The sequence below is a fragment of the Jaculus jaculus genome, chromosome 5, assembly GCF_020740685.1.
Source record: "Jaculus jaculus isolate mJacJac1 chromosome 5, mJacJac1.mat.Y.cur, whole genome shotgun sequence".
Taxonomy (NCBI): Eukaryota; Metazoa; Chordata; class Mammalia; order Rodentia; family Dipodidae; genus Jaculus; species Jaculus jaculus.
Window position 1 is genome coordinate 23,843,980 of NC_059106.1, and position 16,494 is coordinate 23,860,473.

Genomic DNA, 16,494 nt, shown 5'->3' on the forward strand with positions numbered 1-16,494 from the left:
GGACGTTCTGTTAGTAACATGGTCTCCCTTTATTTTTTTCCTTCCCTCCCTCCCTGCTTTCCTTCCTTCCTCTCTTTCTTTTTGGGGTATGTATGTGTGCACACGCATGTGTGTGTAATGGTGATGGGGTGTATGTGTGATATATGCACATACATGTACCCATGCAGAGCCCAGTGTACTCACCTGCAGTGGCTGGAGGGAAATGTCAGGTGTCAGTTCTGTATCCAGATATCCCTGAATCCACTTCCTAGGCCTTTGTGGGCATTTTCCACAGGTTGGTTCTTCCTAAGAATGGATCATATTATGTTCCCTGGGCCAGCTAGGTGGCTAAAAGGTATATACAACTTTACACATGGTTTGACCATTGTGTGTATGTTTATAGATCCTATATTAAAGAGTAGAGCTGAGAGTGAGAATAAACATGAAGGTAAGGCTGGAGATATGACTTAGCGATTAATATGCTTGCCTATAAAGCCCAAGGACCCAGATGTGATTCCCCAGGACCCATGTAAGCCAGATGCACAAGGTGGCACATGCATCTGGAGTTTGTTTGCAGTGGCTAGATGCCCTGGCACGCCCATTTTCTCTATCTGCCCTCCCCCAATAAATAAATATTAAAAATGTGAAAAAGAATAAAGCTAATGTTGGGCTATAGGCCAAACCAAGATCTTGTCTTGACTATGACTATGACCATTAATTATGTCTTGGAATTCTCATTTGAAAACTGGCCTCCCTATGCACGTGCACACACCTATACATGTGTTGGCACACACACGCCAAAAGAAAAAAAAAGCTATCTTGGCCAGACATGGTGGTGCATGCCTTTAATCCCAGGAGGCAGATGTAGGAGAATCTCTTTGAGTTTGAGGCTACCCTGAGACTATATAATGAATTTTAGGTCAGCCTGGGCTAGAGCAAGACCCTTCCTCAAAAAAAGCAAAACAATTCTGGTAACTTCTTATGAGTTCTATTAATACATCTGTCTGTGTGTTTTTGTTTTTCTTTAGCTGTGTATGATGTAGTGGAAGAAAAGCTAGAAAGTGAGCCAGACTTCCAATACATTCCTGAGAAAGCCCCACTAGATAGTGGTCATCAAGATGACCATTCCTTGCGAGAGTCAATGATCCAGCTGGCTGAGGGGCTTATCACTGGAACAGTCCTGGCACAGTTTGATGTGAGTAATACCACTTTTTAGGACAAGTTTTTGCTACTTAGTTTCATATGTCATAACAACTTAATCTACTGTGTATTGTGATTTGTAAAGTAAAATCATAGACTTAGAGGTGTTTGACACCAATGTGTTTCATAGTTATGACTATATAAATAGCTGTCTTTTCAAAAGAAGGAGAAGAGCTAGACATGTGGTTCATGCCTAAATTGTAGTGCTTAGGAGGCTGATGCAGGAGGATTTCCATGAGTTTTAAAGCCAGTCTAGGCTATGTAGTGAAATTTAGTGTTTACCCTTCCCCCCAAAAAAAATGAATAAAGAAGTTTTATGTTTGTCATCAATTTTTTTCTGTAACCAAGCAGCTATTTTTATAGAAGGTGGAAGGTAATGATAGTATTTATACACATAGTAAATCCTCCGTGAAGCTGGGTTTGGTGACACATGCCCATAGACTCAGCTCTCAAGAGACTAGGACAGGAGGATTGCTGTCAGCCTGCACTGCATATAGCAAAATTTTATAAATAAACAAATAACCAAATAAACATCCATAGTTAAAGGATGTGTTTTTGTATTTGAGCTTTACACCCTGCTATAGTTATTCTTTCTCTGATTTTTATCCATGTGGTCTTAAGGTCTCATCAGAAGAACAAGAATACTTCTTGAAAGCCTGTGATCAGTATTTTAATTAATGATTAGATCGTGGATTTTGAAAGGCTTAATTTATACTATGTAATTCATTTGTTTTAATAAAATGGGGAGGTTTTAATGTGTTTATAAATGTGGCCATCATTTTTATGTGTTTTTCTGTGTTCTATATTGTAGATGAGTGTTTAGATTTATAAGACATTTAGGGCATGCTAGTTTTCTATCTAAAAATTTATCAGTTCATATAATGTGAACACTTCCAAAGTAAATGAAACCCAAATGTTCTCTGCAGATCTGCTATTGAGAATGTTAGGTTACTTCACTGAGCAAAGTTGTTTTCACATTTTTCAGAATGTGATTCATAAGTCATATTAGAAACCATAGGCTTCAGCTTTGAAATTCTGATTTTCCCATCTACTAGTGTAAGGAATGTTCATATTACTGATGAACTACTCCAGGAAAAATGCTTGCTCCTTGTTAGAATAGGCAACTCTGAAAAAGCAGAATTGTTGATGGCTGATTGGACTGATTTTTTTTTTTTCTTTTAAGCAACTATATCGGAAAAAACCTGGGATGACTATGTCTTGTGCCAAATTACCTCAGAACATTTCCAAAAATAGATACAGAGATATTTCGCCTTGTAAGTACCATCCCTTATGATCACAAATTTAGTCTATTTAACGTAACATTATTAAAACACTGTTAACTGGGCTGGAGAAATGGCTTAGCAATTAAGGCATTTGCCTGTGAAGCCTAAGGACCCCAGTTCTATTCCCCAGGACCCATGTAAGCTAGATGCACAAGGGGGCACATGCGTCTGGCGTTCTTTTGCGGTGAATAGAGGCCCTCTTGTGCCCTTTTTTTCTCTCGCTCTCTCTTTCTCCCTCCCTCCCTCTCTCTCAAATAAATAAAACATTTAAAAAAAACAAAACGCTATTACTGTGCCTAGCTATAGCTCAGTGATTCAGTCCCCAGTACCAAAACAGCCACAAAAAAAAAAAACAGTGTTTCTTGAATATATATTGTATATATGTAAGTACAATGATTGTGATGGGGAGGTAATATGATGGAAAATGGAATTTCAAAGGGGAAAGTTGCGGGGGGGATTACCATGGCATTTTTTCTATAATCATGGAAAATGCTAATAAATTTTTTTTTTTTAAAAAGTATTTCTTGAATTTTTTTTCAGATGATGCTACACGGGTTCTTTTAAAAGGTAATGAAGACTACATCAATGCAAACTATATAAATGTAAGTGTTGTGGTTATTATGCCTTTAATTCTTGTTTTGAGTTTGTGTGTGTGTGTATACACATACATACATATGTAACACCATGCATGTGGAGATTTAAAGTCCACCTTGAGGTGTTTATCCTTTCCTTCTATCTTTCTTGAGATTAAACTAAAATTTAAAAAGTTAGCTGGGCGTGGTGGTGCATGCCTTTAATCCCAGCATTCAGGAGGCAGAGGTAGGAGGATCGCCATGAGTTCAAGGCCACCCTGAGACTACATAGTGAATTCCAGGTCAGCCTGAGCTAGAGTGAGACCCTACCCTGAAAAACAAATAAAAAAACTTTTTTTTTTTTTTAAATTAAGATAGATGAGGAAGTACGGACATGGCTCAATAGATGAAGCAACTCTCCATAAGCACCTGGGCTTGAGTTCCCCAGACCATGCATAACAGTGAGAAGCTGTGATAGGCTTTAGAAATTGCAGTTCAGGGCTGGAGAGATGGCTTAGTGGATAAGCACTTGCCTATGAAGCCTAAGGACCCCAGTTCGAGGCTCCATTCTCCAGGACCCACATTAGCCAGATGCACAAAGGGCCACATGCGTCTGGAGCTTGTTTGCAGTGGCTGGAGGCCCTGGCACACCCATTTTCTCTCTATCTGCTTCTTTCTCTCTCTGTCTGTCACTCTCAAATAAACAAATAAAAATGAACAACAGCAGCAAAAAATATTTTTAAAAAAGAAGAAATTGCAGTTCACCCACAGTGAAAAAGAAGTCAATCAGGAGAATTTCCCAGAAGCTTGCACTGGGAATGGTGAACAAGGGGCCCAAAGGTTGTTGTTTACTGCCACACATGCTGTACTTTACACATACAGATAAACCACATAAATAAACAAGTCACCAAAAAGGATGTATTAATTTGGCAATGTTAAATATTTAAATTTTAGTGACACTTAAAAGTACCAAGATCAAATGACAGTCTGAATTTTAAAAATACTAAGAAGACTTATTTAGTATACAGAAAGCTATATAAATGATGAATAAAAGTATACTGCAGTTAAAATCATGAACATAGGCCTGATGTGCGTGCGCGCGCACGCACACACACACACACACACACACACACGTATGTATGTATATATATTACACCAGCACTAGGAGGCTGAGGCAGTAGGATGTAGCATTTGCAGTCAGCCTGGACTACATAGGAAGATCCTGCCTCAAAACAAACAAAAAATGGATGTAGGCTATAAGAAGAAAGGAAATACAGATAGTACTGTAAACTAGATGGCATTTTCAACTATATATGAAAGTTAGAATAGTATGAAGAATCTCAACTCTGCTACCTAGCTTTAAGAGCAACAAATGGACAATACTCATCAAGTTCTGTCTCCTGAATTATTTTTTTAATACTTTTTGAGGCAAGTCTAATAAACTGGCTTTTTTTGAGAGAGAGAGAGAGAGAGAGAGAGAGAATTGGTGCACCAAGGCCTCCAGCAATTAAATTCCAGACTCATGCCACCTTTTATGCATATGCAGCCTTGCATGCTTGTATCACCTTGTGTGTCTGGCTTACATGGGGCTTGGAGACTTGAACATGGGTCCTTAAGCATCTCAGGCAAGTGCCTTAACTGTGAAGCCATCTCTCCAGCCCCCTGAATTATCTTTTTTTAAAAAAAAATTTATTTATTTATTTGAGAATGACAGAGAGAGAGAATGGGCACACCAGGGCTTCCAGCCACTGCAAACTAACTCCAGATGCGTGCGCCCCCTTGTGCATCTGGCTAACGTGGGTCCTGGGGAATCGAGCCTCGAACTGGGGTCCTTAGGCTTCACAGGCAAGCGCTTAACTGCTAAGTCATCTTTCTAGCCGCTGAATTATCTTTTAAACCCAAATATGTCATGTTACTTACAAATACTATCAATTCTCATTATTTGAAGTGGTTATATTCTATAAAGGCTTTGCAGCTATGGAGTGTTGAAATTTGAATCATTGTTTTTAGGGCAAATGCAAGGTTCGGTTACTATAAACCACCTTTTTGCCAATTAACATATAACTTTCTTTAAAGACTTGATAATTGTGATTTAAAGCAGGCATCGTTGCACATGCCTTTAATCCCAGCACTCGGGAGGCAGAGGTAGGAGGACTGATGTGAGTTCAAGGCCACCCTGAGAATAAATAATGAATTCCAGTCATCCTGAGCTAGAGTGAGACCCTGCCTCAAAAAATAAAAAATAAATGTTGATTTATTAACAATTTGAGTGCACAGCAACAGCATTATAACTTGTACCTGAAGGAAGTTCATCTTTATTTCCTCCATGAGGCATAGCATAGCCTAATTGCACTTAAGAACGTGAGATAGCACTTCTTTGCTACACTTGTAAATAGCATAGTCAGCAACAACAGCGCAAAAGTGTGAAAAATATGGCACTCCATAAAGTCCCGAAGGCTGCTCGTGTGCCGAACAGGAAAGCAAAGCACAAAATTTCCTTGTCTCATGTCAACTGGAAACATGCTTGTCTGATAACTCAAATTCTTTGGTGCTCTGAAGAGGATTAGAGATGACCAAGAAGCCTCTGCTGCTGTTTGAGGTTACATATAAACTTTAAGAAGTTGTCAAATTTTCAAATACAGAATCTGTAACAGGATTGGCTATTTGAATATATTACCTCAGATAACGACTGTTCTGTTGTTTTTAGTGAAACCACAATGCAATTATAACACTTAGAGCAAAAATAACTATCAAACACGTTTAAATACAAACTGCACTAAATTTACAAAACAAGAAAACTACACAGCTAGAGAGATAGCTTAGCAGTTAAGCCACTTGCTTTGCAATGCCTAAGGACCTAAGTTTGATTCCCTAGTACCCTTGCAAAGCCTGATACACAAGGTGGTACATGCGTCTGAAGTTTGTTTGCATTGGCTAGAGGCCCTGGTGCACCCATTCTCTCTCTCTCTCTCTATCTCCCCTTGCCTTCCTCCTCTTCTCTCCCTTCCTCTTCCTTTTTCTCTCTCAAATAAATAAATAAAATACTTTTTAAAACGACAAGTACAGGGCTGGAGAGATGGCTCAGTGATTAAGGCTCTTGCCTACAATGCCTACGGACCCTGGTTTGATTTCACAGTGCCCACGTAATGCCAGATGCACAAGATGGCACATGCATCTCAGGATCATTTGCAGTGACTGGAAGCCCTGGAACTATCATTCTCTATCTCTCTTCCCCCTTCCCCTCCCCTCCCCTCTTCTCTCTTCTCTCTTCTCTGTCTCTCTCTGCTTGCAAATAAATAATTTTTTTTAAAAAGACAGGTACAAATTGAAATGGGCAAGGTATTATTATTATTTCCCTATGCAATTCAAAGACCAAAAAATTGATGATACCATATACAGGTTAAATCTTTTATCTGAAACTTTAGGGCCTAGTATACTTTCAAACTCAGAATTTTTAGACCATTTTGAAAGGTTATTCACTGTATGCTCCAATACTATAAGTAATATCCTAGCAAGTTATATATTGGACAAGTACCCTATAATTACTATAATAGTAGTATATGGATATTTCTACTAAGAGGGACTAGTAGAATATAAATATTTTTAGATCATTCAAGGTCAGATTTTGCCATAAAATGACTGCAAGAAAATATCTCTAGGTCAGGTTAAGTGAACACACAAACAAACTTTGCATTGTATGTATTCGTTGAGTAGTTTCAGAGTTGTGGAGAAGGCTTTTGGACATATTGAGTATGTACAGAAATATATTTCTCATACATTATTGGTAGAAGCATTAGTTGGTAAAAATGTCTATAGAGAGTAGTTTGGCATTGGCACAATTTTAAATACAACATTCTTATTTTTTCCTGTTGCCCATCTAAATGTATTGTTTACAGTTGCCCCAAAATATTAAGCTTTCAAGAATATTCACTTAAGCTTTGTTATTGGTAACTCATAGATTAACAGTAACTTAAATGTCTGTTAAATGAGTAACAACATTTTCTCAGAAGGGTCAGATTCAGAAAAACAGTATAATATGCCAACATTTTAAAATAGTTTTATAGAAAATAAGAAGACAATTCTTCCATATAGTAAGAATATCTCTGTGAAAACATTTATTAGAAACTGGAAAAACAGGATTGGTCTTCTGGTATTAACTAGAGGCTGGTTGGAAGGGAAACTTGTTTAGCATTTTTTGTGCATAGATCACCTTTTTCCATCCTCAAAAGATGGTCACTCATCTACTCATCCTCTTCAAAAATTTACTGTCTTACCTTATTTTGGAATTTTTTTTTTTTTTTTTCGAGGTAGGGTCTACTCTAGCCCAAGCTGACCTGAAATTCACTTTGTAGTCTCAGGGTGGCCTCAAACTCATGGCAATCCTTCTACCTTTGCCTCCTGACTACTGGGATTAATTGTGTATGCCACCTCACCCACCTTTTTGGAAACAATTTTAATGTCATTCTGATATCTCTTAAAATTGTTTTATGTACAAAATCCAAATTAAAAATAAGTGGTAGAATTTTTTTTCCTTACAGTCTACAAGTGAGTTATTTTTGGACAAAAAAATTGTTTCAAAAATACTTTATACCTCAGAAACAGGGTTTTACTAGTAAGTTATTTATAGAACAAAAAATTGTTTCAAAAATATTTTACTCTATACCTCTGAAACAGCATTTTAAAAGCTATTCTTAAAACATGATGGGGGGCTGGAGGAGATGGCTTAGCGGTTAAGCACTTGCCTGTGAAGCATAAGGATCTGGTTCGAGGCTCGATTCCCCAGGACCCACATTAGCCAGATGCACAAGGGGGTGCACGCATCTGGAGTTCGTTTGCAGTGGCTGGAGGCCCTGGCTCGCCCATTCTCTCTGTGTCTTTCTCTCTGCCTCTTTCTCGCTCTGTCGCTGTCAAATAAACAAATAAAATAAACAAAATTTTTTTTAAAAATGATAGGGTCAGATGTGATGGTGTATGCCTGTAATCCCAGCACTTGAGAAACCAAACATGAGTTCAAGTCCAGTGTGAGCTACACAATGACACACTGTCTCAAAACTAGAATAAAATAAAAAACAAATGACGTTTGGGAAATATTTGTATTTAAATCCCTCTTTCCATGAATTGAAAGATAAATACTCATAATTTTAACATTTCCAATAATTTTTTATTCATTTAATAGAGAGAAAGAGGCAGAGAGAGAATGGGCATGCCAGGGCCTCCAGCCACTGCAAACAAACTCCAGATGCATGTGCCCCCTTGTACAGCTGGCTTATGTGGGTCCTGGGGAATTGAACTGGGATCCTTTGGCTTTGCAGGCAAATGCCTTAACCACTAAGCCATCTCTCCAGCCCTCCAACAGTTTTTTCTACAAATAAAATAAGAAATTACTGGGCTGGAGAGATGGCTTAACCACTAAAGGCACTTGCTTGCAAAGCCTGTCTGGGTTCAGTTTCCCCAGAACTCATGTAAATCCAGATGCACAAAGTAACACATGCATCTGCAGTTTGTTTAGTGGTAGGAGACCTGGAGGGCCCATTCTCTCCTCTCTTCCTCTTTTTTCCTTTTCTTCTCTCATTGCAAATAAATAATTAAAATTACTGATAAATATTGCTGTACTAATTACAGTTTATGTTGGGATTAGTTGGGTTCAATTTAACTACTATTGGTTGGTTTTCATCATTCAAAGCATAGGAAATGGTGGTAATAAAAGGATTCTGGGCTGGAGAGATGGTTTAGCGATTAAGGCACTTGCCTGCAAAGCCTAAGGACCCAAGTTCAATTCCCCAGTATCCACGTAAGCCAGATGCACAAAGTAGCGCATGCATTTGTTTGTTTGCAATGGCCGGAGGCCCTGTCATGACCATTCTTTCTCTATCTCTTTCTCAAATAAATTAAAAAAATTTAAATATATAATAAAAGAATTTTATCTTAATGTCCTTTTAGATGGAAATTCCTTCTTCAAGCATTATAAATCAGTACATTGCTTGTCAAGGGCCACTACCGCACACTTGTAAAGATTTTTGGCAAATGACTTGGGAACAAGGCTCCTCCATGGTTGTAATGCTGACCACACAAGTGGAACGTGGCAGAGTAAGTCATAGTAGTACCTTACACATTGCCTGAGCTTTTTTCAAGATACTTTGTATATATGTACTCAAAACATTCATATTGCTCTTCATTCTTGGGGTTTTATAACTTGGTTAATTATGATTAAGTACTTAAAACTGACTAACACATGATAAATGGGATGTATTAGCCACTATTATAATTATTCTTTATTAAAAATAATGTACCTCTAAGGGGCTTGTATCTGGGTTATCATTGTTATTTAAAATAATATATCTCTAAGTGGCTTGTAATTGGAATATGTAAAAAATTTTTACTGTTTAACAATAAAATTACAAGTTGGTTTTTTTTTTTTTGGCAGGGAGGTGTGGGTTTCAAGGTAGGATCTCACTCTAGCTCAGGCTGACCTGGAATTTACTCTGTAATCTGAGGGTAGCCTTGAACTCAAGGCGATTCTCCTACCTCTGCCTCCCAAGTGTTGGGATTAAAGGCGTGTGCCAGCACACCCAGCACAAGTACTTTTTTAAAAATAGGATAAAAATATCTGAATGGACAGTTAGTTATCGAGGGGAGACATGATAATGCCTAAATAAGCATGATGTATGGTGGTGGATCTCATTAGTCATCAATGAAGTCCAAGTCAGAATGAAATGTCATTCCCATACTGAGTAGAATAGCTAGTTTCAAAAACAGGGCAGGTATCACACGTTGGTAACACTATGGAGAAAACAGTCCTCAATAAACTTCTTAGGAATTTGTAAAATTGTGCAATTACTTTGGAAAAGTATGATACTTTTCTCAGAAGGGTAAATGCAAGGTTATAATATTCAGCAATTTTCTTCCTGAATATACCCATGTAAATTGAAAATATGAGCACACATTCATAATAGCATTATTCATAATAGGCACATAGTGCAAATAACTCACCTGTACCAAACAAGATGTAACATACTCAGATTTTTGAGTAATATATAGCACTAAAAAGAACCACTGATTCAAAACTAACCATGGCTGAGCCTAGAAAAATTATAGGGAAAGAAGTCCAGCAACAACAAAACGGGATGCTATATTTTTCCAATTTTATGAAATGTCCAGAGTTGGGAATTCATGGGGATAGAGAGCAGATTAGTGGGTGCCTAGGTCAAGGTTGGGAAAAAAATGGAACAGGGAAGAATGTGCAGCAGTGACTACTAATTAGTGTAGGATCTTCAGGGTATAATGAAACCATCCTAAAAGTGGCTGTGATGATGGATGAATAGTTCTATGAATGTATTCAAAGCAATTGTACCTTACATATACGTTAGTATATATACTGAGTGAGATTAGGTTCCAAGGCTTGGGATCAATTCCTACAATGCAAAACAAAAATTAAAAAAATGACAAAGAGGGCTGGAGAGATGGCTTAGCGGTTAAGCACTTGCCTGTGAAGCCTAAGGACCCCGGTTCGAGGCTTGGTTCCCCAGGTCCACGTTAGCCAGATGCACAAGGGGGGCGCACGCGTCTGGAGTTGTTTGCAGAGGCTGGAAGCCCTGGCGTGCCCATTCTCTCTCTCTCCCTCTATCTGTCTTTCTGTCTGTGTCTGTTGCTCTCAAATAAATAAATAAAAATAAAAATATTTTAAAAAATGACAAAGAAAAAATGCTGATAGTTAGATCTGGCTGAAGAATGTCTGAGAGTTAATAGAATTATTATTCTTCCTTTTCTGTAAGATTGAAAGTTCTTAAAACATCTTAAAAACTGGAAAACTTAGATTGTTATTGTGTGTGCATTTTTGTTGATCTTAGGTTAAATGTCACCAGTATTGGCCAGAACCCACAGGAAGTTCATCCTATGGATGCTACCAAGTCACCTGCCACTCTGAAGAAGGAAATCCTGCCTATATCTTCAGGAAGATGACACTGTTCAACCAAGAGGTAAAAAGGCAGGGTGTCCATTCATAGTAACTTTTGTAAAGAACTTACTAGGGAACATAAAATTTACTGAACTATGGGCTGGAGAAATGGTTTAGCAGTTAAGCACTTGCCTTTGAAGCCTAAGGACCCCGGTTCGAGGCTCAATTCCCCAGAACCCACATTAGCCAGATACACAAGGGGGCGCATGCATCTGGAGTTCGTTTGCAGTGGCTGGAGGCCCTGGTGTGCCCAATCTCTGTCTCTTTCTCTATCTGCCTCTTTCTCTCTCTGTCTTTTGCTCTCAAATTAAAAATAAATAAATAAATAAATAAAATTTACTGAACTATTTGTGTGTTTTAATGGGGTGCTTTAGACTATTAGGCACAAGGAGGCACATGTGTCTGGAGTTCATTTGCAGTGCATGGAGACTCTGGCACACCCATTCTCTCCCCCTCACTGCCTCTTTCTTTCTCCTTTTCTCTCAAATAAATAAATAAAAATAAAGTTTAAAATAATAATAAGATTAAAGGAGATGAATGAGATAGACCTTTTCTTCTGACCAATAGGGAAATAGCCAGGTGTTTTGCTAACATATATAAAAGGAGCCTGGCACTTAATGAAATGAAAGTTACAGGATATAAAAAGTTAAAATTCTTTCAAAGTAGAATAAATTCAGGATTTGAGTCATATACTGTATATAGCTCATGGTATATTATATTGATTTGTAAATCAAGCCAATAAGATAGTTCTTTATTTCCCAAATAGATAAGTAAGTATATATGTGTATAAATATATACATGCATATAATTTCGGTCTACAACAGTCTTTTAGTTACTCCACCTGTAGATTACCCATGGCAGTTTTTTACACTGTAGTGGCTTTTCTTTATGTATCCCAAGTACCTTAGAACTGTTTTAAGACAAACTAATTTCTAAACTTTGCACCATATCTAATGAGAACATAATTTTGCTATTACACATAGATGCATTGATAAGACATTGGACAGACAGATACTACTTCAAGTCTTGATTACCTTTTACTTTTATGGTCCCCTTTAAAGTAAATAATTGCCCATTGAATAATGTTGACAGAGTAGCTACCTGTTACTGAGAGCATCTGAATCCAAGTACCTGGGTGATTTGCAGGCGTGTTAACCTGAAGATTGTCCTATAGAGATGGAGATGTTATTTCATCTGTTTATTTGTTTGTTTTTGTTTTTAGAGTGTGTGTGTTTGTGTGTGTAGTGTTTGGACATGTATGTGCAGGTGAACGTGCCCCCAGAACACACATGTGGAGGCCAGAGAAGAACATCAAGTGTACTTCTGCATTGTTTCCTTGAGATAGTCTCTCATGGAGCCTATAGCTGCCATTTTTGGACAATCTGGCTGACCTCTGAGCCCAGTGATTTTCCAGTCTCCACCCCATGCCCCAGGACTAGGGTTACAAGCATTTGTAGCCATGGCCAGCTGTTTTTGTTTTAGAGAGAGATAGAGAGCCAGAGAGAGAGAGAGAGAGAAGTGGCACTCCAGGGCCTCAGCCTCTGAATTCAAACTCCAGACACTTGTGCCATCTAGTGGGCATGTGCGACCTTGCACTTGCCTTACCTTTGTGCATCTGGCTTTTGTAGGATCTGGTGAGATGAACATGGGCTTAACAGGCAAGTGCCTTAACTGCTAAAACATCTCTCCAGCCCAATACCTAGCTTTTTTCGTGAGTGCTAGAGTTTGAACTCGAGTCTTCATGCTTGTAGTACAAGTACTCTTACCCACTGAATCATCTCTTGACCCCTTAATTTCATCCTTTAAGTGATAGAATGAGGCTCTGAAATATTAATTGCCATATCTGGCCAAGTTGAGCCAGTGTTCTAACTCATATTAACCATAGGTTGCCCAAATATAATTAATGGCCTCCAATTTTTAAACTATGGGTATTTTTTCTAATTTCCAAAATCTCATTTGTGTCATTTAAGGATCAGTCCATGGTGGTTCACAAAATTAAAATATGTATATATGAAGGGTTTATACTTTACTATTTTTGCTCACCTAAAATTCTTATACCTTTAAGCATTTCTCTGATCCTAATTGATTTCTGCCTGTTTATTTCATTATTGTGTTAAAATACTTCACAATTATAGACACTGGGTTACTGAAATATAGTGCTGCAGGTATCCAGTGCTTAAAAGGATACGAATGTTGCTGTGAAATATGCATTACTTTAGTGGGTGAAAGGGAAGTTGTTTTTTCTAAAATTCAAATGACATGAATGATTATATTTTAAAGATGATTCCTAAATCAAAGTGCATTTCATTTCTTTTCCACTTAGAAAAATGAGAGTCGTCAACTCACTCAGATCCAATACATTGCCTGGCCTGACCATGGAGTCCCTGATGATTCAAGTGACTTCTTGGATTTTGTTTGTCATGTACGAAATAAAAGGGCTGGAAAGGAAGAACCTATTGTTGTTCATTGCAGGTATTTTATTTCCCTTTTTGAATGAATGAATGAATGACTACATATTGTCATTTTTTTAAGCAAGTACATACTTTATTTTAGCCTATTGCAATTGATATGTGATCATTAGAAATCAAAGCTATGTTATAATGCAACAATTCTATGATAAAGATGAAAATAATAGCTATTGTACTGATTTTTTTTGTATTTTGTAAATTTGGAATGTCTTTTGCAATAATTGTAAATAAAATTGTAACTTAGATTTGATGAAATAATTGATGAAGTATTGTAGGCTCATGGTTCATATTTGTGTTGCTATAACGAAATACTTGAGACCAGCTTATTTATAAAATCAGAAAATTATGTTTCATCATTTTGGAGACTTGGAAATGTAAGATCAGTACATCTGCAAATTTCTCATGCTCCAGGGGTTTTATATAAATGGTATGTTCTCATGTGGCAGAGGGATAGAAAAGACACAAGTATGAACACATTTCCTCAAGCTCCTTTGAAAGGGCTCTGCCCTCATGAATTAATCAGTTCCAATATGTTCAGATTAGAACATAGGTATTAGGACACAATCTGAAGTTTAAATTCCTACTTCTTGACAAAGCACTGTTTCCTTACTTGAGGCCCTGCTGAGAACATTCATTGAGTGTTCCCATCTTTCATTGGACCAAGTGCCAAATGTCACTGAAGAAGATGGCACTTTCAAGAGCTCTAGGTAAAACATTAGCAGGCTACCCTTACTTCAAGTCCAGTTCTTCTCCTGTCAGAGAGTGATTAATAGTGACTCCAGCCTTCACTGCCAATTGCCTAGAGAGTAAGAGTCAAAAATGATGACGTCCCTACTATATCTACATTTTTTAAATTTTTATTGTTTATTTTAGAGACAGAGAGGGATGGAGAGAGAAAATTGGTTCTCCAGGGCCTCAACCACTGCATTGGAATTCCAGATGCTTGCACCACCTAGTAGGCATGTGTAACCACATTGCACATGCCTCATCTTTGTGTGTCTGGTTTATGTGGGACCTGGAGAGTTGAAAATGGGTCCTTAGGCTTCACAGGTAAGCGCCTTAACCTCTAAGCCATTTTGCCAGCTCCATGACCACATTTTTAAGTGATACATTCAGTAGTTTTAAGAGTAGACTTTCAGATAGAGCAAGACTAAGAACAGAATAGGTGTTCACATCATTAAAATATACTGTAGACCAAATACTTAAGAGGCAAAGTATTAAGGACATCCAGATGAGAAGCTGCCTCCCTGTGACATGGTAAAAGAGAAGAGTCGAGATAACCAAATGGACTCTAGGAGCTGGGGAGATGGTGCATTTAAAGGCACTTGCTTGCAAAGTCTGCCTGCCTCTGTGTAATTACCCAACCACCCAGGAAATTTTTTTTTCATAGATTCTAAAGAGAGGAAGGGCATTGAAAATCATAAGGGCAGTAATAAGATAGCCAAAAAGTGCACAGAAACAGGACTCAGCAAAAAGAAAAGGAGGGCTGAAGAGATGGCTTAGCGGTTAAGGCACATGCCTGTGAAGCCTAAGGACCCAAGTTCAATTCTCCAGGTCCCACATAAGACACATGGTGGTGCATGTGTCTGCAGTTCATTTGGAAGACCCTGGTACACCCATTCATATTCTTTCCCTCCCTCCCCCCCTCATAAATAAATAAATATTAAAAAAAAAAGTGAGCCAACCCACAGCGGCTCTCCAGTTGGAGGAAAGGGAAGGGAGGGGAGAAAAGGAGAGGGAAGGGAGGGGAAGCAGAAGCCTCACCCAAAAGGTGATCCTGGTGAAAAGAAACTGACAGTCCTACTTAGAGGAAAATCCAGCAATAGGTCTTACAAGCCTCATATCCAGTTGTGAGTTTTAATAAGAGACACTGATATATCTGTTGGGGAAATGACATAATGAAACAGTATGAAAGCAACAGGAGGTGGGAGAACAGCTCTAAAGGGAGGGGAGAGGATGGAACAAGAGAAAGTAATGGCAAAGAAAGACAAAATGTCATGTTTTCTTTCATGTGTAGAATTTAGATTTAAGTATATATGCATACATATGACATGAATGTACAGGAGGAGACCAGTGAGGAGGGCTAGTGGAGGAGTTAAATATGAGCAAAGTACAATAATCAATAATATATATGAAAATATCAATGAAGTCCATCATTTTGTATACTAAGTAAAAGAAAAAATGTTTAAAGACCATTGTCTTTTAATGGGGCCATTTTGTATTGCAAAAGTTTCAGTAGCTACTGCATTCATGCTCATATATTTTATTCCTGAGAGTTCTTCTTGACTATCAGTGGTAAGTTTAATTAAAATTAATTTTACTTGAAACACTAACTTATTTAAAGTATAAAATACCATTGTCTTTCATGCATTTGTTAATGATTTATTATTGTTAAGCTTTCATTTTTCATTTTAAGGGAAGTTGTTCCAATAAGCTTTTATATCATACTTAAAAGTTGACTTGCTACTTCTGTGAAATAAAACCTTTAAATTAGTCTTCTTTATTATAACTCAGTACGTTGATATTTCTGTAAAAAAAAAAAGCCATAATTTAACAGAATTGATTGAGTAAAGTCTTTTCCTACTAATATGTTTTTTAGTGCTGGGATTGGAAGGACCGGGGTTCTTATTACTATGGAAACAGCCATGTGTCTCATTGAATGCAATCAACCAGTATATCCACTAGACATTGTAAGAACAATGAGAGATCAAAGAGCCATGATGATCCAAACACCTGTGAGTATTCCTTGTCAGGAATTATTACCACCTAGTATTAACCCTGTGAGCCATTTCTGACATACTTTTTGTTTCTGTAACTAAGCTTGTTAGTAGAATCCATCCTCATTCATTCCTTAGGCATTGTTCTTACCTGCTTTCACACTGCAGCAGAGTAAAGCTGTAGAGATCTAGCATAGTTGGTAGATTGTCTAGCATGCATGAAGCCCTGGGTTCCATCTCTAGCACCACATAAAACAGGCATAGTGGCCCAAGCCTATAATCACAGAACTTGGGAGGTAGAGGCAGGAAAATGTGGAGGCG

At 37.8% G+C, this 16,494-nt stretch overlaps 1 protein-coding gene across 4 annotated transcripts in view; it reads left to right on the forward strand.

Moving 5' to 3' along the window:
• The window catches only part of Ptpn4 (protein tyrosine phosphatase non-receptor type 4), a 162,583-nt gene that overhangs the window by 133,696 nt on the left and 12,393 nt on the right, over positions 1 to 16,494 (forward strand). For all 4 annotated transcript variants that reach the window (XM_045151248.1, XM_045151250.1, XM_045151249.1 and 1 more), the window contains 7 exons: positions 1,008 to 1,174; positions 2,363 to 2,453; positions 3,003 to 3,064; positions 8,975 to 9,121; positions 10,882 to 11,010; positions 13,312 to 13,460; positions 16,056 to 16,191. In XM_045151248.1, coding sequence (XP_045007183.1) covers positions 1,008 to 1,174; positions 2,363 to 2,453; positions 3,003 to 3,064; positions 8,975 to 9,121; positions 10,882 to 11,010; positions 13,312 to 13,460; positions 16,056 to 16,191 — 881 coding nt within the window. The remainder of the gene's footprint in view (positions 1 to 1,007; positions 1,175 to 2,362; positions 2,454 to 3,002; positions 3,065 to 8,974; positions 9,122 to 10,881; positions 11,011 to 13,311; positions 13,461 to 16,055; positions 16,192 to 16,494) is intronic.